Source organism: Pristiophorus japonicus, chromosome 22, assembly GCF_044704955.1.
Source record: "Pristiophorus japonicus isolate sPriJap1 chromosome 22, sPriJap1.hap1, whole genome shotgun sequence".
NCBI lineage: Eukaryota > Metazoa > Chordata > Chondrichthyes > Pristiophoridae > Pristiophorus > Pristiophorus japonicus.
This window is the reverse complement of record NC_091998.1, coordinates 59,084,305-59,107,824: the sequence shown is the minus strand read 5'-3', so window position 1 is coordinate 59,107,824 and position 23,520 is coordinate 59,084,305. Positions and strand designations below refer to the sequence as shown.

General features: G+C 48.5%; 1 protein-coding gene across 1 annotated transcript in view; it reads right to left on the bottom strand.

The window, feature by feature from the left end:
- Positions 1-21,074, bottom strand: part of LOC139235069 (uncharacterized) — a 70,830-nt gene extending 49,756 nt beyond the window's left edge. The window contains exon 1 of the mRNA XM_070866197.1: positions 20,990-21,074. Coding sequence (XP_070722298.1) covers positions 20,990-21,032 — 43 coding nt within the window. The 5' untranslated portion in view covers positions 21,033-21,074. The remainder of the gene's footprint in view (positions 1-20,989) is intronic.
- Positions 21,075-23,520: the final 2,446 nt, after the last annotated feature.

The following is a 23,520-nucleotide window of genomic DNA, read 5'->3' as shown; positions in this document are numbered from 1 at the left end:
CAGCGTCGGATCCTTTTAAGATCAGGCCGGGGAAAACCATTTCGCGAATTGTTAAATTGAATTATTACTGTGTTGCCTGGCTGCAGTTCGGGATCCATCTCTGACCCACAAGAAGGGAGTGTGGCTAAACTAATGTGCAGATCCAACTCTGGCTCGCGTTCTTTTTCTGCTTCGTCCAGTGGGCCGGATAGAATGACTTGCCGGGCTGCATTTTATTCACCTCTGCTCTAATCTCTTTGTAACAAAACCCAACATACCATTTGCTTTCCTAATTGCTTGCTGTACCTGCGTGTTAATTTTCTGTGATTCTTGTACAAGGACAGCCAGGTCCTTCTGAATACCAACAGTCTCTCGCTGTTTAAAAAATACTCTGCTTTTTTGTTTTTCCTGCCAAAGTAGATAACTTTACAATTATCCACATTATATTCCATCTGACATGTTCTTGTCCACTTACTTAATCTGTCCATATTCCTTTTTAGCCTCCTCTCAACTTATTTTCCCACCTAGCTTTGTATCGTCAGCAAACTTGGATACATTACACTCGGTCCCCTCATCTAAGTAATTGACATAGATTGTAAATAGCTGAGGCCTCAGCATCGATCCTTGCAGTACCCTACAAGTTACGACGGCCAACCTGAAAAAGTGACCCATTTATTCCTACCATGTTTTCTGTCCGTTAATATATTACTCCCAATCGCATGAGCCCTTATTTTGTGTAATAACCACGTATGGAACCTTAGATTGCATTTAAAAAATCCAAATACAGGTTGAGTGTCCAAAATCCGGAGTACGGAATATTGCAGAACTGGACCGATTGGTAGCAGGGTTGCCCGGAATCCGTAAAATGTTCCGGAATCCGGACCCGCCGATCTCGGGGCCCCGCAGCTGCCCGAACACCTCCACAGCGGCGGGCTCGCCCAAACACCTCCTCTGTGACAGGGCCTGCCCAAAGAACTCCTCGGTGGAGTCCCACCCGATGACCTCCTGGATGGGGCCGGCGACCCGAACAGCTCCTCGGAGAGCAACACCCACCACCCCCCTTTCTGACGTTCCGAAATCCGGAAATACCTGAACCTGGGCTCGGGTGTTTCCAGATTTTGGATGTCAGAAAGACGTTCCGAAGTCCGGAAAAACACAAAAACTGGCTCGGCCTCAAGGTTGCCGGATTCGGGACGCTCAACTGTACACTACATCCAACGGTTCCCCCTTATTCATCCTACTAGTTACATCTTCGAAAAATTTAAACAGATTTGTTATAATGATTTCCCTTTTATATAACTATGTTGACTCAGCCTAATCATACAGGCAACAACGTCCGAAACCCAGAATCCTCAGGACTGAGTCCGTTTCGGTTTTTCCAGATTTCAGACAAGAAAATCAAGTCTGAAATCCGGATTCTTCGACTGAATCAGTGCCGGGTTTTGAGCGACGAGGGCTGAAATCCGACAAAACCCAAAATCCGACATGGATTTGGTCACGGATTCCAGATTTCAGACTTGATTTTCTTGTTTGAAATCTGGAGTCCTCGACGGAATCTGTAACAGATTTTGGGCTTTGCCTCAAAAATGTCCAGTTTTCAGACAATAATTCCGGATGACTCCATCAGCTATGTGCAAAATGTTCGATTTTTGGACAATTCCAGTTTTCGGAGTTCCGGGTTCGGGACATTGCATCAAGAATCCAGAGTTCAGGAATCCAAAATGTCCCGGAATCCATATCGAACGACGGCAGGGTTGTCCGGAATCCGTAAAATGTTCCGGAATCCAGACCAGCCGCCGCTGCCGACCTCGGGGCCCCGCCGCTGCCTTTACCTCGGGGCTCCTCGCCAGCTCACCAGAACACCACCTCAATGGCGGGGCCGGCCGGAACAGCTCCTCGGCACCCCCCTCCCCGACGTTCTGAAATCTGGAAATATCCGAACCTGGGCTCGGGTGTTTTCAGATTCATGACGTCAGAAAGACGATTGAAAGTCCAGAAAAGCCCAGAATCTGGAACGGCCTCGGTCCCAAGGGTTCCGGATTCTCGACGCTGCACGATTTTCTAAATGCCCTGTTACCACGTCCCTAATAATAGATTCTAACATGTTGCCTACTCATGATGTCAGGCTAACTGGTCTATAGTTCCCTGGTTTTTTTTCTTCCTCCTTTCTCAAATAGCGGGGCTATGTTTGCTCCTCCCAATCCTTGGGGACTGTTCTCGAATCTAGGGCATTTTGAAAGATTAATACCAGTGCATTCACTATCTCTGTAGCTACCTCTTTCAAAACCCGAGGATGCAGATTGTCAAGTCCAAAGGATTTGTCATCATTTAGTCCCTTTAATTTCTCCAGCACTATGTCTTTACTAATACCGATTTCTTTATGTTCCTCATTCTCTCTGGACCCTTGGTTCCTTATTATTTCCGGAATTTTGTGTGTGTCCTCTACTGTGAAGGTAACGTCTCTGCCATTTCCTTATTCCCCATTATAATTGCACCTGTCCCCGCCTCTAATGGGCCCACATTTATTTTCACTAATCTCTTCCTATTTACATAACCTATAGAAACGTTTAAAATCTGTCTTTATGTCTCTTGCTAATTTACTCGCATTCTTTTTTCTCTTTCCTTATCAATTTATTGGTCCTCCTTTGCTGAATTCTAAAATCCTCCCAATCCTCAGGCCTACTACTCTTTTTGGTAACGTAAGCCTCTTCCTTTAATCTAATACTATCTTTAACTTCTCGTTAGCCACGGTTGGACCACTTTTCCTGTGGGGTTTTTGTGCCTTAAAGGAATGTATATTTGTTGTAAGTTAGGTATTCATTCTTTAAATGCTATCAATTGCTTGTCTACCGTCATACCTTTTAATGCAGTTTACCAATCTACCTTAGTCAACTCGTCCCTCGTCCCTTCATAATTTGCTTTTGTTTAGATTTAAGACCCTAGTTTCGGATTTAACTAAATCACTTTCAAACTCAATATAAAGTTCTATTCTATTATGGTCACTCTTCCCTAAAGTCCCCTTTACTACAAGGTTATTAATTAACCCTTTCTCATTGCACAATACTAAAAAACTATCTTGTATATATTCCATGAATTCATCCTCCTCACTACTACTGCAAATTTGGATTGCCCAGTCTATATGTAGATTAAAGTCCCCCATGATTACTATATCATCCTTGTCACACGCGCCTCTAATTTCCTGATTAATACTCTGCCTGACATTACCATTACTGATTCATAGAATCATAGAATTTTACAGCACGGAAGGAGGACATTTCGGCCCATCGACCGACCGATCCAGCCTTATCCCACTTTCCAGCTCTTGGTCTGTAGCCCTGTAGGTTACAGCACTTCAAGCGCACATCCAAGTACGTTTTAAATGTGGTGAGGCTTTCTGCCTCTACCATCCTTTCAGGCAGTGAGTTCCAGACCCCCACAACTCTCTGGGTAAAGACATTTCCCCTCATATCTCCCCTATACTTCACCCCAATTATTTTAAATCTATGCCAACTGGTTGTTGACCCCTCTGCCAAGGGAAACAGGTCCTTCCTATCCAGTCCCATCAATTTTATACACCTCAATGAGGTCTCCCCTCAGCCTCCTCTGTTCCAAAGAAAACAGACCCAGCATCTCCAATCTTTCCTCATAGCCAAAATTCTCCAGTCCAGGCAACATCCTTGTAAATTTCCTCTGCACCCTTTCCAGTGCAATCATATCTTTCCTGTAATGTGATTACCAGAACTGCACACAGTACTCCAGCTGCGGCCTCACGAGTTTAAAAAAAAAATACAGTTCAAGCATAACGTCCTTGCTCTTGTATTCCATGCCTCGACCAATAAAGGCAAGTATTCCATATGCCGCCTTAACCACCTTATCTACCTGGTCTGCTACCTTCAGGGATCTGTGGACCTGCACTCCAAGGTCCCTTTGTTCCTCTACACTTTTCAGTGTCGTACCATTTAATGTGTATTCCCTTGCCATGTTAGACCTCCCCAAATGTATTACCTCACATTTATGCAGATTGAATTCCATTTGCCACTGTTCTGCCCACCTGACCAGTACATTGATATGTTCCTGCAGCTTTCTTCTTCATTAACTACATAGCCTATTTTAGTGTCATTTGCAAACGTCTTTATCATACCCGCAACATTCAGGTCCAAGTCATTGATATATACCACAAAAAGCAGGGGACCCAGCACTGAGCTCTGCGGAACCCCACTGGATACAGGCTTCTAGTCACAAAAACACCCATCACCCTTTGCTTCCTGCCTCTGAGCCAATTTTGGATCCAACTTGCCACTTTGCCCTGGATCCCATTGACTTTTACTTTCATGACCAGTTTGCCGTGTGAGACCTTATCAAAAGCTTTGCTAAAATCCATATGCACTACATCGTGTGCACTGTCCTCATCGACCCTCCTGGACCTCCTCGAAAAATGCAATCAAGTTAGTCAGACACGACATTCCCTTAACAAATCCATGTTGATTGTCCTTGATTAATCAATGTCTTTCCAAATGAAGATTTATCTTGTCCCTCAGGACTTTTTCCAATAACTGAGGTTAGGCTAACTGCCCTGTAATTACTCAGTCTATCCCTTTCTCCCTTTTCAAACAAAGGTACAACATTAGCAGTCCTCTGGCACCACACCTGTAGCCAAAGAGAACTGGAAAATGATGATCAGAGCCTCTGCTATTTCCTCTTTTGCTTCTCTTAACAGTCTGGGATACATTTCACCCAGGCCTGGGGATTTATCCACTTTCAAAGTTGCTAAGCCCCTTAATACTTCCTCTCGCACTATGTTTATCTCATCTAATATTTCACACTCCTCCTCCCTCATTGCAATATCTGCACTGCCCCTCTTTTGTGAAAACAGATGCAAAGTATTCATTAAGAATCATACCCATGTCTTCAGCCTCCACACCCATATTTCCTTTATGGTCTCTTAATAGGTCCCACTCTTTCTCTAGTTATCTTCTTGCTCTTAAATGTATTTATAAAACATCTTTGGGTTTGCCCTAATTTTACTTGCCAACATTCTTTCATGCTCTCTCTTTGCTTTCCTGATAGCTTTTATAATTGCATCCCTGCACTTCTTATCCTCCTCTAAAGTTTCTGCAGTATTGAGTTCTCAGAATCAGTCATTTGCTTCCCTTTTTTTCTTTATCTTACCCTGTATGTCCCTTGACATCCAGGGGGCTCTAGATTTGTTAGTCCCACCCTTTTTCTTTCAGGGCTCATACTTGCTCTGTACCCTCAGGATCTCCTCCTTGAATGCCTTCCACTAATCTGACACTGATTTACCATCAAGTAGCCGTTTCCAGTCCACTTTGACCACATCCCATCTCAGCTCAGCAAAATTGGCTTTACCCCAATTGAGAAGTTTTATTCCTGGTCCACCTTTGTCCTTTCCAATAACTTCCCTAAGTCTTACTGAATTATGATCACTAGCACCAATCATCTCCCACTGATACCCCCTCCACCTGCCCCTCTTCATTCCCCAAAACCAAGTCCAGAACCGCCCCTCCCTTGTTACATGCTGGCCAAAGAAGTTCTCCTGAATGCATTTTAGGAATTCAATACCTTCTGTACCATTCACACTACTTTTTTCCCCAATTAATATTAGGGTAGTTGAAATCCCCCACTATTACAGCTCTATAATATTTGCATTTCGCAGCAATTTGCCCACATATTTGTTCTTCTATCTCCATCTGACTGTTTGGGGGTCTATAATACACCCCCAGTAGTGTATTCACCCCTTTTTTGTTCTTCAATTCAACCCATATGGCCTTGTTTGATGACCCCTCTAACATATCATCCCTTCTCACAGCTGTAATTATTTCTTTAATTAATACTGCTGAGAATGTATACAGACATTGAAGTTGAGAATGTGGGAAAATGTATAGGGACAGTGAAAATTGAACAAAGGATTCATGGAGGAATAGCCTTAAAAATCTCAGACTGCAAATGTTACAACATTGACACAACTAACAGACTGGCTCCAAGGTCTTACTAGTCACACCACTAAACTTGAAACATTAACAGGGAAAGAAAGGCTCATTGTGTAAAAACAGCCCATACAGATGTCAGCTCATGAGTGGACAAAGGGAAGAGGGATCAAAGGGGATAGGCTGAACTGAATGTCATTCTAATTGTATCTTGTACTGAAAATGTATAACCGTTGCACCTTTACAATGTAACGGCACTTGTCCGTAGGAAGTGGGTGCGCTCTATAGAGAGAGCATTCCTTCTTTCTGATAAGTCCCGGCCGGTGAATCTAACAATAAAGTCTGCTTTGTTATAAGCGGCAACAGTGTTCGACTCAGTGAATTCGCTGAATCAGATTGAGGAAAAAGAATCCACATTTACATTTGGTGTCAGAAGTGGGATCTCAACAGACGACTGCCGAAAACTTGCGAATTAAGAGCCAGAATAGCCTTGGACGAGACGGGAGGAAAGTGGTCACTGGAGTGAGTGTAATTTCAATACCGCTCCAGTTTCCTTTGGTTTCAAAAGTCTGAGGAAAGTTTAGCCACTCGCTGGTTCTCAGGTAGCTTCTGAACGAGATCTAGGACAATCTGGTGAATACCTTTTAAACTTGGAATAGGGAAAGATAGGGAAATCGCGCGGCGACACGAACCGGGCGGCGACTCGGAAGGATAGGTTAGAATAGGTAAATCTGGAACCTAGAACAAATTAAGTAAGGCTTACCGCGCAGAGATGCAGAGGAATCGCGCGGCGACGTGAACAGGAAAACCGCGCGGAGACGCGGAGGAATAGATAATCGCGCGGAGGTTAGGGAGTTAGGTAAATCAAGCCGCGGGACTGTGTAAATTTAAAATTGTACTTACGCCAGGTACGGCGTCGATCTTGGTCCGCCTAGGCTCTGGGTAAGATAACTGAAACCACCGCGGGGCGACGCGGGGAGAATCGGGATTAATTAGGACCCGGATCCAACGCGAGGCGACGCAAGGGATCGGGATTAATTAGGACATCCTACGCGGGGAGACGCGAGGATGGGTAATCATTTAGATAGGACCACGAATACCGGTAGTCCACTACAAAAGTTGTGTGAGGAATTCCCTGAAAAAGCTGAACAATTTAGACTGTTATCTGGAACTTTGAATAAATTACTAGGAGATGATCAATGGCCACTAGGAGGCACCAAAAGCTTGGAGGTAGTAAAACGAGCGCAGGGATTAATTTGGAAGGGGGGGACGGGGGAAAGGGGATAGGGATCTGATAGCCGCATGAAGGCATTACTGTCAAAAGCTAAAAGATGCATCAATTCTGTCGAGTTCGCAGGAAAACGTCACTAAATTAGGGCTTTCATTGACAGAAGGAGGACATATTAAAACCGTAGACATCTTAAAGAAAGAGTGCGCGCACGAGAAACGTACTAAGAGTTCCACTGGGACCTCCGAGAAAGGTATTGACCGACTACGTAGTCAAATGGTTGGCCTTGCGTTGACCGAGGCTGATGAGGAAATTGATGAATGGTCACTGACTCGGCGCCCAACGGCGCCTCCCGCAGCCCCTGGCCCTTTACCACAGTCCTCTTCCCGTCCACCTCCACCTATCACTCCGGCGGTAGGAGGTAAAGATAAAGATAACCCCACACCAACGAACCGACAAGCCCAAACGGACCCTTCATTCTCTGATAGCGACTCAGATCCCCAGTTCACGAGCCATGTAGCCGAGAGGACCAGATCTCACACCCGGAAGGGCAGATCTACATCTCGAAAGCACAGGCAGTCCCGTAAATCCGCGAGTCAGAATACCAGTCGTGAAAGGCAAAACAAACACTCCCGCCGATCAGGATGCGGAGGTGCTGCGCAGTCAGACGGCTCCGAGCCACCCTCCGACCCAGAAACGTCTTCCGAGGTTGACGCCCCCATCCCAAAGCCCCGGCAACAATTCCCGGTCCGACCAATGCCAAACCCTGATGCACAAGCTGCAGACCACCCCACCATAGATGTCTATGTGCCTTGGAAACCGAACTAAATTATGGCCATTCTGGCCACCATACCAGATCGAAAGAGAGAACCTGTCAAGTTTATAGATCATCTTCGAACTACCATCGCAGTTTATAATGCAAAGTCAAGGGACCTGTGGGCCCTGGTACAGCAGACCCTGAGCCCAACTGAGCATGCCCGATTTCTAACTCACCCAAGACGTGCAACCCATGACGCGTTGATGGCTGCTCACCCTAACAATGCCCAGGATCACCTAAACGCTGTTTTTACTGCTCTCGGCACGACCCTTCAGAAGCCCATCAGTATGGCCGCAGTATTAGAAACTAAACCCAAACAAGACGAAACTGCCGACGAATTCGTGGAAAGATTCATTGAAATATACGGAGGTCAATCAGGAGATAATGCCTTCAGGGCGGGAGAGGATTCACCTCAATTCTGCGCTATCCTACTTCAGTGCCTGCCCTATTCGATTGCTCACGCTATCCAGACAAATATGAATTGGGCAGATAACAGTAAAGCCCAGATGGAAAGGGCAGTGAAATATTATTGGCAGGAAAAGAAAGGAGAGGGGGGAGGTGCGCCCCCAACCCGGGTCAAGACTGAATACGTGACTAGAAAGGGAGAGCCTCCTCAAGGGGAAAGACCGAAACTCGACCCGAGAGAATATCAAATGGAACCACAGTACTGTGCAAGGGGCTGGGTAGATAACCGGGGATATGGGTATACCCAACACCCCAGCAAACTATGGACATCACACGGTCCTTCCCGATCAGGAAGAGGAAGCGGTCGGGGCTGGGGAAGGAGAGGGCAATGCTTCAATTGTGGGCAAGAAGGACATTGGAAGGTAGAGTGCCCCTTCGATCGGCACAAAAGAGGAAGAGCAGGAAGAGGAGGAAGAGGGGGGCAAGGGGGGGGGGGGAAAAAAAAAAAAAGAGGACGGGGATCTTACACTAACTTCTCCCAGAACAACCCCTTTGGCCAACCGTCCCCCGATTATTCGTATTGACTACGTAGCTTGATTGTACAGGGAACCGATGATATCGTTAAAAATTCGGAATGAATGGCAACCCTTCTTGATAGATACGGGCGCCTCTATGTCTTCTGTACAGTCGAAGCTTAAACTCGCCGCCTCCACTGAAACACAGGGACTGTCAGGGTTCCTGGGACAAGTCTCTACATTCCCGGTGTCAGAACCGGTTAAAGTAGGTTACCAGGAAGAATCGGTGGAACATCGATTTGTTATCACAACCAATCTGGACTGTAACTTGATGGCTAGAGACCTCCTCTGCAAATTCCAGTTGCATTTGGAGTGCGGAGATGATGGGATTATTGTAAAACAGGGAACCCTTGAGCGGCAGTATTATACCACTAGGACCCCTCAATGGTGGTCTCCGGACCTGCCGCAGGCACCTTATCATGTGACCCTAGCATAAGATCCCAGCGGCAAGAATCAGGATCTCCATAACTTTTATCAGGATCACGAAGGGGAAGAGAAGGAAATTCTCTTAAGGGCTAGAGTGACTGGACCGGAAGGGAAGGCAGTTTTAGTGGAAATGGATAAGAATCTGTGGAGACAGCCCCTGATGGTGGCACCACATATTACTCGTGAAGTATTACCTCCCCACCACGCTAAAGATTTAGGAATTATGGTGCGCCAAGCTATAGACGAGGCTGACCCTACCAGCCTGGATTTGCAGATTGTAAAACATGGCCGAACAGTCCAATTCCACAGGGACCCCGAGAAGGTCTTAACGACTCTGCAGCATCATACTGGCTCTAACATACCTGACTATGTGGATCCTCATGTATGGGCAGAGGACCCCTCCCAAGTTGGTTATACTCCCATTGAGATCCCAGTGCAGGGCAACGTGGACTGGCCCTCTATCCGACAGTACCCACTGAAACCACAGGCAATACCAAGTATCCACCGATTGATCAAGGGACTAGTGGAACAGGGGATTTTGGTCCAATGCCAGTCCCCGTGTAATACCCCTATACTGGCAGTCCCTAAGCCAGGCAAGCCAAACGAATACCGCTTAGTCCAAGACCTTCGAGCTATCAATGCTATCGTCCAGCCCCTGCACGCTCTGGTTCCCAACCCAGCACAGATACTGTCATTAATCCCAGCAAACGCCAAGATCTTCGCCTTGCCGCTAGCCCAGGCGAGTCAGTACCTATTCGCCTTCACTTACCAGGGACAGCAATTTATTTACCTGGACTAGACTTCCCCAAGGGTTCATCCACTCCCCGACCTTATTCTCAAGGTGCCTGCAGAGACAGTTACAGTCCCTCACGCTGACTAAGGGATCCACTTTGATTCAGTATGTGGACGATTTACTGGTAGCCAGCGCAGATGAATCAAGTAATCAGGAGGATGCTAATCAGTTGGATGCTAATCAGTTACTGAATTACTTGTCCTCCCTGGGATACATAGTTTCCCCATCAAAGGTCAAAATTGGCCAGTCTCAAGTCAAGTTCCTTGGGATCATTTTATCAGGCACCCACCGAGCCTTGGAGGCTAGCCGAGTCGAACCGATTTGCCAGTTTCCAGTCCCTAGCACAGCTAAACAAATGCGACAGTGGTTGGGGATGATCAATTACTGTAGATCCTGGATCCCTAATGTTGCCCTGATGACTAAGCACCTCACACCGTATACAAACAAGGAAGGCAGCTTTAAAATAAAAACCGCAGACGTCCAAGCCTTTAAGGAACTAAAGACAGCCCTGTTGCAAGCTCCGGCTTTTGGCCGGCCCCTCTATGACCGGCCCTTTCAACTGTATTGTACGATCCTGAAAGACTGTGCTACCGCTGTCTTAACTCAGAAACACGGGGATAAGCATAGGCCTGTTGCCGACTACTCTTCCAAAATAGACCCCGTTGCCTTGGGGCACCCTGTATGTACTCAAATATTAACCGCCATCTACAATAGCCTTCAATCCGCTGCCAACCTTACCCTCCAGCAGGATATTGTTGTATACACCTCTCACTCCGTAGCTGCCCTCCTGGGTCAACTGCAGACTCAACACCTTACCATGGCCAGGCAAAGCAGATATGAGATCTACCTACTAAATAATCCTAAGCTGACCTTTCGGAACTGTACTGCCATTAATCCGGCCTGTTTTCTTACTGAGCCACCCAAAGATGAGGAAGAACCCAGTCATGACTGTTTATCTTTAATTCAAGAGGTCACCTCGGTCAGGGAAGATTTAGTTGATGTACCAATGGAGGACCCCGACTGTATTATGTAGGTTGACGGAAGCTCTTCTATTGACCCAGAAGGTGCACGAATTTCAGGATACGCCATAGTAAACCAGGAGAATCAGGTCTTGGAATCTGCCGCCTTTGAAACCGCCTATTCCGCCCAACAAGCTGAACTATTTGTCCTCACCCGAGCCTGTATCTTGGCTAAAGACCTCAAGGTCAATATCTATACCGACTCTAGGTATGCCTTTGGGGTAGCCCATGATTTCGGACAATTATGGAAAATTGGGGATTCCTAACCTCACAGGGGAGTGAGATATCCCATAGGCAACTGGTATCTGACCTGTTGCAAGCCCTCATGCTCCCCAAGCGCATTGCCATTGTTAAATGTACCTCCCACACCACCGGAAAATCTCCGGTTGATATAGGGAACCACTGTGCTGACAAAGAGGCCAAACAGGCCTCTCGTGGACAACAAATGGTAGTGCCCAGAATGATGAGTCAAACTAAAAGTCCTGCAAAGGATAAGTTAGCCTCGGAAAAACCAATGCCAACCATTCAAAATATTAAAGCACAGGAGGACGCTCCTGAAAAAGATAAACTGTTGTGGAAAAATTATGGATGTACTTATGACAATGTTTCTAAACTCTGGACCACTCCCGCGGAACAGACTTGCAGGTCTGACAAGTTGGCCCTATGGGTTATTGAATGTATGCATTTTGCTACTCATTGTGGAGCAAGGACAACAAGTGACACACTTTTGGTCACTTGGTGGCACCCTAGACTCCTGGCGCTGGCCCAGAACATCAGTAGTCGTTGCCTGGTTTGCAAGCAGCATAATCCAGGGAAGGGAGTCCCCTGTGATTGGGGTAAGACACCCCTACCCAAAGGTCCCTTTGAGACATTGCAGTTGGACTACATTGAGTTGCAAAGAGTTCAGTGTTACAAATATGTGTTAGTAATAGTAGATGTGTTTAGCAAATGGATCGAAGCCTACCCTACCCTGGACAATAAGGCTCAAACTGTTGTTAAGGTGTTAATGAGGGAAATTGTTCCTAGATATGGTATCCCAGCTCGACTGAGTTCCGATAATGGCCCTCATTTTATTGGCCAAGTTAACAAAGAATTCTGTTCCCAGATGCGCATTAACCAGCAGCTGCATTGTGCCTGCCGACCCCAAGCTGCGGGACTGGTTGAACGTGCTAATCAAACTCTTAAAACCAAGCTTGCAAAACTGGTAGCATCAACCGGACTCAATTGGCTCAAACTCCTTCCTATAGCCCTATTCCAGATCCGAACCACTCCCACCGGTAAGGCTAGACTGACCCCCGCTGAGGTCATTTATGGTAGGCCCCTTAGGACCCCCTGGAATCAGAATGTCCCCTCCACTGTCCAATTCCACCACATGACTGAGGAAATGACCACCTATGTTCTTTCTCTGACACAGGCTCTGCGAATAGCCCACAACCAGGTTCGAGATGCTCACCTCGACCTCCCAGTTTTACCCGAATCGTCCCTCGTGGCACCAGGGAAGTATGTCCTGATTAAGAAATGGATTCGGAAGGGATTAGAGCCACGATGGGAGGGGCCTTTTCAGGTGTTACTTACTACCCCCACTGCAGCTAAGGTTGAGGGGAGAAGTGCCTGGGTTCACCTGCACCACTGCAAGCTCACCACCCTCTAACGAACCTATTTTACTGGTTATTCTAACTCCTGTTTCTGTTCCAGACTTTCTCTTCTCCATAGTTGAACAAGGTCCTCTCTCGCAGCGTCCTGACTAAACGAGTGGGTCCCGAGGAGACCAGTTTGAACTTCTACCCGTAGTGATAGACAACCAGCTACACCGACGGTGACCTAAGAGAGGCGAGAAAACCGAACTCTTTTAATCAGCAAAATATTCGGACTATTTATCCTTGTCCATAGAGACGCTACAAGAAACATTTTGTTCCCGAGTAATAAGATGAAACTGTGTCTGTGTGCCACAGTCTGTATAATAGCGTTGGTGTACGACAGGTGCGGCGCATGGGAGGGGAGACTGAAACGAGAGCTCCATGTAAACACCTTTTTGTACATGTCTTATGTTTATGCGCAAAATGGGAACTTTTCTAGATGCTGGGTGTGCTCACATATCCCTATACATTCCAAAGGTGGAATTCCTTTGCGCCCCGTTCCACTGGCCCTAACTGAGACTGTCAAGTGGCTTCTGAGCCAGACTAGCATGGGAGGAGGGGGGGCCAATGCAAATACGAGAGATGAAAGGCGGGTCAAAAGGGGGATCACGGAGGGCAGGAGGAGCAATATACCGTTACCACGTGGACAACCATAGGGACGTTACCAAGTGGGAGAGTGCTGGGTACCCAATTAGTCAAACGTTCCAGGGATGGTATTAACCAACCTACGACCGTGAAAAGGAACCCCCATTCTTAGCACTGACTAATACCTCGGGGATTGGGAGGCCAACCGGGAACATATGTTTAACCCGAAATGACACCAGTAGCAAGGGACATATCATAGGGTACAGCAATTGCAAACACAGTCTCAACATCACCACAGGTGCACGAGTCACTATCCTCTCTCACCTTCCGAATAAAACAGGTGGAGGTCTGTGGGCCCAGTCTTGGGACCCGGAAACAATATATCAGAAGGCAGCGTATAACGGCACATATTTTGTGTGCGGTCCTGGTTGCCTAGGCGATGGACAGGGTCCTGCTATCTGGGATATGTGGTGCCATTTGTGCGGCAAATACGTACCCTGGCGGAAGCACATGCCTCCAGCTGACACAAGCAAGCCCTCACCCCCGCCAAAAGGTTCTTTGGAGTCATGATGTTCCCATACGGGATAGGACGCATCATGGATGAAGTACAGAACCTAGAGAGGGTATTGGAACAGATAACTAACCATACTGCTGAAGCTCTGGAGGACATCACGGCCGAAATGGTAGCAATGCGGACCGTAGCATTACAAAACCGAATGGCCCTCGATTATCTGTTAGCTGAGAAAGGGGGAACGTGTGCCCTGATAGGATCTGAATGTTGCACTTACATTCCCGATAGTTCAGAAAACATAACCAATCTCGTTGATCATATAAGAAGGGAGGTGAAGAAGTTATCCACGCCAGCAGGAGGATCTAGCTGGTTTGATTGGCTATTAGATGGATCCTGGGGATCCTATCTAATGCATGGGGCAATTATTCTCATCGTAGTAATAATTACCTGTTGCTTGATTGTTGGTTGCTTTAACCTTTGTTGTAAAGTCATGATGGCAAGGTTAGCAAACCCTCTTGTGGTCACAGGCTCCCGGGTTATGATCCAGCAAACTAAAGACCTACTCGACAAGAAGGTTCAGGAAAGAGAGTGTGAATGGCTGAATGCGATACTCCTAGAATAATCCTAAGGCTTCTCATGGAATGATAAAAGGGGGAAATGAGAATGTATACTGAGAATGTATACAGACATTGAAGTTGAGAATGTGGGAAAATGTATAGGGACAGTGAAAATTGAACAAAGGATTCATGGAGGAATAGCCTTAAAAATCTCAGACTGCAAATGTTACAACAGACACAACTAACAGACTGGCTCCAAGGTCTTACTAGTCATACCACTAAACTTGAAACATTAACAGGGAAAGAAAGGCTCACTGTGTAAAAACAGCCCATACAGATGTCGGCTCATGAGTGGACAAAGGGAAGGAGGGATCAAAGGGGATAGGCTGAACTGAATGTCATTCTAATTGTATCTTGTACTGAAAATGTATAACCGTTGCACCTTTACAATGCAACGGCACTTGTCCGTAGGAAGTGGGTGCGTTCTATAGAGAGAGCATTCCTTCTTTCTGATAAGTCCCGGCCGATGAATCTAACAATAAAGTCTGCTTTGTTATAAGCGGCAACGGTGTTCGACTCAGTGAATTCGCTGAACCAGATTGAGGGAAAATAATCCACATTTAACTGCAACCCCTCCTCCTTTAATACTTCCCTCTCTATCCCATCTGAAAACACTGTAACCAGGAATGTTGAGCTGCCATACCTGCCCTTCTTTCAGCCATGTCTCAGTAACAGTACTCCCACGTGTGCTTGCAGCTCATCTGCCTTATTCGCTATAGTCCTTTAGTGGTGCCAAACTCCCTTGCTGTCTATTTTCCAGCCCTTGTTTCTTATATCTTCCAAATTCACTTTCTACTTTTTTGCTGCCCAATTTCAGCTTTGGTTCTCTCCCCACTGAATCTATTCTCCAGTTCCCATCCCCCTGCCAAGCTAATTTAAACCCTCCCAAACAGCACTAGCAAACCCTCCCACAAGGATACTGGTCCCAGCTTTGTTGAGATGCAACCCTTTCGGCTTGTACAGGTCCCATCTCCTCCAGAAACGGTCCCAATGTCTCAGGAATCTAAAGCCGTCCCACCTGCACCATCTCTCCAGCCATGCATTCATCTTCTCTGTCCTCCTATTTCTGTACTCACTAGCACGTGGCATCAGCAGTAACCCGGAGATTACTACCTTTGAGGTTCTGCTTTTTAATCTCTCTCCTAGCTCCCTAAACTCTGCCTGCAGGACCTCATCCCTCTTTCTACCTGTCATTGGTACCGATATGGACCACGACCTCTCCCCCAGAATGCCTTGCAGCCGCTCTGTGACATCATTGACCCTGGCACTAGGGAGGCAACATACCATCCTGGAGTCACGTCTGCGGCCGCAGAAACACCCGTCTGCTCCCCTGACTATCGAATTTCCTACTACTATTGCTCTGCCATTTATCTTCCTCTCCTCCCTTGTGCAGCTGAGCCACCCATGGTGCCTCGGACTTGGCTCTGGCTGCACTCCCCAGAGGCACCATTGCCCTCACTAATACTCATAACAGAATACTGGTTGAAAAGCAAGATGGACTCCTGCACTACCTGCCTAGTCTTCCTCATCTGTCTGGTGGTTACCCATTCCCACTCTGCCTGCACACTTTTAAGCTGCAGAGTGACCACCTCTAGAAACATGCTATCCACAAAATTCTCAGTCTCGCGGATGCACTGCAGTGACGCCAACCGCAGCTCAAGCTCCGAAACGCGGAGCTCGAGTTGCTGTAGCTGTTAACACTTCCTTCACATGTGGTTGTTCAGGCTACGCGAAGCATCCAGGACTTCCCACGTGGCACAAGATGTGCACTCCATGGGACCATGCCCTGCCATGCCTCTATTTAATAGATTAAACTACACTAGCAGACATAAACTTAAAACTTAACAAGGGGGTCTTGTATACAACTCCCACTAATGTTTTCTGCCCCTTGCTGTTTCTTTGCTCCACTCAAATGGATTCTACCTGATTTTCAGAGCTAAGATCCTTTCTGTCTACTGTCTTTATCCCATCCTTTATCAGGGCTGCCCCTCCTCCTTTTCCATTTTGCCTATCTCTTCTAAAAGCTAAGTATCCTGGAATATTTAGTTCCCAAACATGGTCACTTTGCAACCAAGTCTCCGTAATGGCTATTAGATCAAATCTATTCATTTCTATCAGCGCTATTAATTCATCTATTTTGTTGTGAATGCTTCGTGCAGATATAGTGCCTTTACCTTTGACTTATTTCTATTCTTCCCTGATGTCACCTTAGTCACTGATGCCCTATTACCTTAGTTACTCCCTCTGTCCCTTCTTGACCCACTCTGCTCATTTGTCCCCAAAACTCTACTCTGCCCTAGAGCCATTAATATTTCTCTTGCTGCTTTTAAGTTTACTCATTCCTGAATCCTCCCACCCCATGTTCACTTTCACTAATACTTTCCTTTTTACATACCTATAGAAACTTTTACAATCTGTTTTTATGTCTCTTGCTGGTGTACCTTTATAGAATCCCCCATCAACAACATCCTGTGGGTGACCATTGACCAGCCACATAAATACTGTGGTTACAAGAGGTCAGAGGCTGGGTATTCTGTGGCGAGTGACTCACCTCCTGACTCCCCCAAGCCTTTCCACCACCTGCAAGGCATGATAGTCTGCATCCCAGAGTACTTAAGGAAGTGGCCCTAGAAATAGTGGATGCATTGGTGATCATTTTCCAACAGTCTATCAACTCTGGATCAGTTCCTATGGACTAGCTAATGTAACACCACTTTTTTAAAAAGGAGGGAGAGAGAAAACGGGTATTTATAGACTGGTTAGCCTGATATCAGTAGTGAAGAAAATGTTGGAATCAATTATTATGTAATAGCAGCACATTTATTTGGAAAGCAGTGACAGGATCGGTCCAAGTCAGCATGGATTTCTGAAAGGGAAATCATGCTTGACAAATCTTCTAGAATTTTTTGAGGATGTAACTAGTAGAGTGGACAAGGGAGAACCAGTGGATGTGGTGTATTTGGACTTTCAAAAGGCTTTTAAAAGGTCCCACACAAAAGAGATTAGTGTGCAAAATTAAAGCACATGGTATTGAGGGCAATGTATTGACGTGGATAGAGAACTGGTTGGCAGACAGGAAGCAGAGAGTCGGGATAAACGGGTCCTTTTCAGAATGGGAGGCAGTGACTAGTGGGGTGCCGCAGGGCTCAGTCTGGGACCCTAGCTACTTAGAATATACATCAATGATTTAGATGAAGGAATTGAGTGTAACATCTTCAAGTTTGCAGAGGACACTAAGCTGGGTGGCGGTGTGAGCTGTGAGGAGGACGCGAAGAGACTGCAGGGTGACTTGGATAGGTTAGCTGAGTGGCCAAATGCATAGCAGATGCAGTATAATGTGGATAAATGAAAGATTATCCACTTTGGTGGCAAAAATGAAAGCAGATTATCTGAATGGCGGCAGATTAGGAAAAGGGGAGGTGCAACGAAACCTGGGTGTCATGGTACATCAGTCATTGAAAGTTGGCATGCAGGTACAGCAGGCGGTGAAGGCGGCAAATGGCATATTGACCTTCATAGCTAGGGGATTTGAGTATAGGAGCAGGGGTCTTACTTCAGTTGCACAGGGTCTTGGTGAGGCCCAACCGGGAATATTGTGTTCAGTTTTGGTCTCCTAATCTGAGGAAGGACGTTCTTGCTATCGAGGGAATGCAGCGAAGGTTCACCAGATTGATTCCCAGGATGGCAAGACTGGCATGAGGAGAGACTGCATCGACTAGGCTTATATTCACTGGAATTTAGATGAATGAGAGGGGATCTCAGAAACATATAAAATTATGACGGGACTGGACAGGTAAGATGCAGGAAGAATGTTTCCGATGTTGGGGAAGTCCAGAACCAGGGGTCACAGTCTAAGGATAAGGGGTAAGCCATTTAGGACCGAGATGAGGAGAAACTTCTTCACTCAGTTGTTAACCCATGGAATTCTCTACCGCAATAAGTTGTTGATGCCAGTTTCATTGGATATATTCAAGAGGGAGTTAGATATGGCCATTACGGCTAAAGGGATCAAGGGATATGGAGAGAAAGCAGGAAAGGGGTACGGAGAGAAAGCAGGAAAGGGGTACTGAGGTGAATGATCAGCCATGATCTTATTGAATGGTGGTGCAGGCTCGAAGGCCCTACTCCTGCACCTATTTTCTATGTTTCTATGTCAGGAATATTTTCCACTTGCCTGGATGAGTGCAGCAACACAAGCAGCTCAACACCATCCAGGACAAAGCAACCGGCTTGATTGGCACCCCATCCACCACCAGAAACATTCACTTCCTCCACCATCGGCGCACCATGACTGCAGTGTGTACCATCTGCAAGATGCACAGCAGCAACTCACCATGGCTTCTTTGACAGCATCTCTACTATTTAGAAGGACAAGGGCAGCAAGCGCATGGAACACCATCACCAGAAAGTTCCCCTCCAAGTCACACACCATCCTGACTTGAAAATAAATTGCCGTTCCTTTGCCGCTGGGTCAAAATCCTGGAACTGCCCAACAGCACTGTGGGAATACCTTCACCACACGGACTCACCACCACCTCAAGGGGAATTACAGATGGGCAATAAATGCTGGCCTTGCCAGGACGCCCACATCCCATGAATGAATAAAATAAAACAAGACTACATGTTGCTAAGATCCTCGTGGTAAAGTTACACATTTCACGATTAGAGTGGTTGCTCCGGGCACAAGAAGAGTTGACAACATTTTGAAATACAAGAGCTAAGCCAGTTAGGGGGAAAAAAAACAGTTGCGCTCCTTGCCACAGAGCCCGTACATGTAAAGATCAGTTGCTTTTTATATACTGCTCTTGCATCACCTGCTGCCGATGCACAGATCTGGCAGAGGGCAGCAACGGAACGCAATGGATTTTAAAAAAGACTAGTGGTCTAGGAATCAACAGTCCAGGCACCACATTTTTACTGTCTTTCACTCTGCCGGTCTTCGTGCAACTTATTAACATGCTGCAGCGGTGTAAATCCAGTAGATGCAGCATGTTGTGATACCTGTACCAGCAGCTATTCCACAGAGGTGTGACACAACACACCAGCCAAACTGACAGTCCACCTCCGGCACAGAATGACTGAGAGATCAGCCCTGGGTATATCATCATCATAGGCAGTCCCTCAAGCGAGGATGACTTGCTTCCATGCCAAAAAAGGGATGAGTTCACAGGTGTTTCAATGAAGGATCTAATATTCCAGATCCTGAACTACATCATGAAGGGTGGAAGATGCCTGTGTGTGGATTTTTTTTTAAATGTGTGGTGGCCGTTGCACTACACGGGCTTGACAGAGCTTGGTCTTGGCCCAGTGGCAAGGTTTACTCAAGACTAACTGGAGACCAGCTCTGCTGCACAGACCTAGTGCGCACACACATATCGCAGTGTGGGCTGGCCCGTGCTGCCCCTGGGCCCTCGCCTCTTCTGGGCCCCAGATTCACACCTCTGCTGGGCCCCGGTCACTTCCCTGGGTATAAAAAGGGTGAGGGGATCCCAATGCTCCAAAACCCTGACATGAGATATTAAAAGTAGCTAACAGGCAACTAAACAGCAACGCAAGTGGATCAAATTAATTTAGCTGTGTGCCTCAGTGGGTAGTACACTCGCCGGAGTCAGAGGGCTTTGTGGGTTCAAGTCCTACTCTTGAGCACATAAATCTAGCCTGACACTCCAGTGACAGAGGCCAACAGTCCCATTGCAGTGCTGAGGGAGTGCCGCATTGTCGGAGGTGCGTCTTTCGGATGAGACGTTAAACCGAGGCCCCATCTGCCCTCTCAAGTGGACGTAAAAGATCCCATAGCACTATTTTGAAGAGCAGGGGAGTTATCCTCGGTGTCCTGGACAATAATTATCCCTCAATCAACATCACTAAAGCAGATTATCTGGTCATTATCACATTGCTGTGTGTGGGAGCTTGCTGTGCGCAAGTTGGATGCCGCGTTTCCCGCATTACAACAGTCACTACACTCCAAATGTAAAGCGCTTTGGGACGTCCCGAGGTTGTGAAAGGCGCTATATAAATGCAAGTCTTGTATAACAGCAATGTTGCCCCAGCATTGGCGATGCCAATAAAGGTGCACCCTGAGCTCAGGGTAACCGAGCCCCGGAACCGGGGCAGCAGCCTCCCGAACCCACCCGGTGCAGGCTCCAGCCACTGCCCCGAGGCCGTCTTCCGTGCCCCTCACTGACCGGGCCCCCGACTCCGGGCCGTGCCCCTCACTGACAGCCCCGGTCCCGGGAGGCGGGCCGTGCCCCTCACTGACAGCCCCGGTCCCGGGAGGCGGGCCGTGCCCCTCACTGACAGCCCCGGCCCCGGGAGGCGGGCCGTGCCCCTCACTGACAGCCCCGGCCCCGGGAGGCGGGCCGTGCCCCTCACTGACGACCCCGGCCCCGGGAGGCGGGCCGTGCCCCTCACTGACAGACCCGCCGCCGCCGCCGCCGCCGCCGCCTTCTTACCGGATTCGGCAATGCGAGTGCCGCCCCGCCAGCTCGCCGCCATCCCGCGCCCGCCAACCGCCGCCGTTTCAAACACAAACCGCCGCTCCCGCCTCTCATTGGGCGGCGCCCACGCGACGTGTTTCAAAATCCACCAATCGCAGTGCCCCTGGCCCCGCCCCCTCGCCGCTGCTCAGTGACTCGGACTGTACACAGTGGACACTGGGACTGTATTCACTGGGCGCGGACACACTGGACACTGGGACTGTACACACTGGGCCCGGACACACTGGACACTGGGACTGAACACACTGGACACTGGGACTGTACACACTGGGCTCGGACACTGGCCCCAGATACACTGGACACTGGGACTGGACACACTGGACAATCGAACTGTATAAACTGGGACTGGACACTGGGCCCGGACACACTGGGACTGGACACACCGGACAGTGGGACTGTACACACTGGGCCCGGGCGCACTGGACACTGTGTCCGAAGGCACTGGGACTGGACACACTGGACAGTGGGACTGTATACACTGGGACTGGACACACTGGACATTGTGGCTGGACACACTGGACACTGGGACTGAATACACTGGGACTGTACATACTGGACACTGGGCCCGGACACACTGGGACTGGACACAATGGACACTGGGAATCTACTCACTGGACACTGGGCCCGGACACACTGAGACTGGACAGTGGGACTATATACGCTGGGACTGGACACTGGGCCTGAAGACACTGAGACTGGACACGCTGGACACTGGGCCCGGACACACTGGACACTGGGCCTGGACACACTGGACAATGGGACTGTATAAACTGGGACCGGACACACTGGACACTGGCCCCAGACACCCTGGGACTGAACACACTGGGACTGGACACACCGGACACTGGGACTGTACACACTGGGCCCGGACACACTGGGACTGTACACACTGGGCCCGGACACACTGGGACTGGACACTGGCCCCAGACACACTGGGTACGGACACACTGGACACTGGGCCCGGACACACTGGGACTGGACACACTGGACAATGGGACTGTATAAACTGGGACTGGACACACTGGACACTGGGCCCGGATACACTGGGACTGGACACACTGGACAGTGAGACTGTACACACTGGGCCCGAACGCACTGGGACTGGACACACTGGACAGTGGGACTGTATACACTGGGACTTGACACACTGGTCATTGTGGCTGGACACACTGAGATTGGACACACTGGACACTGGGACTGTATACACTGGGACTGTACACACTGGGACTGGACACAATGGACACTGGGACTGGACATACCGGACACTGGGAATCTACTCACTGGACACTGGGCCCGGACACACTGGGACTGGACAGTGGGACTGTATACGCTGGGACTGGACACACTGGACACTGGGCACGGATACACTGAGACTGGACACTGGGCCCGGACACACTGGACACTGGGACTGGACACACTGGACACTGAGACTGGATCTGCTGGACACACTGGGACTGGACACACCAGACACTGGGAATGTACACTGGGCCCGGATATACTGAGACTGGACACTGGGCCCGGACACACTGGACACTGGGCCCGGACACACTGGGACTGGACACACCGGACACTGGGACTGTACACACTGGACACTGGGCCCGGATACACTGGGACTGGACACACTGGACAGTGGGACTGGACACACTGGACACTGGGACTGGATATACTGGACACACTGGGGCTGGACACATTGGACACTGGGCCTGGACACACTGGGACTGAACACACATGGCCCAGACACACTGGACACTGGGACTGGATATACTGGACACACTGGGACTGGACACATTGGACACTGGGCCTGGACACACTGGGACTGTAAACACTGGGACTGGACACTGGGCCCGGACACACTGCACATTGGGCCCGGACACACTGGGACTGGACACACTGGACACTGTGACTGGACACACCGGACACTGGGACTGTACACACTGGACACTGGGCCCGGATACACTGGGACTAGACACACTGGACAGTGGGACTGGACACACCGGGACTGGACACACTGGACACTGGGCCTGGATACACAAGGACTTGACACACTGGACAGTGGGACTGGACACACTGAACACTGGGACTGGACACTAGGCCCGGACACACTGGGACTGGACACACCGGACACTGGGACTGTACACACTGGACACTGGGCCCGGACACGCTGGGGCTGGACACACTGGGCCCAGACACACTGGACACTGGGACTGGATATACTGGACACACTGGGATTGGATACATTGGACACTGGGCTTGGACACACTGGGACTGTAAACACTGGCACTGGACACTGGGCCTGGACACACTGGACATTGGGCCCGGACACACTGGGACTGGACACACTGGACACTGGGCCCGGACACACTGGGACTGTATACACTGGGACATTCATCATCACAGACAGTCCCTCGGAATCGAGGAAGACTTGCTTCCATTCCAGAAGTGAGTCCTTAGGTGGCTGAACAGTCCAATACAAGAGCCGCAGTCCC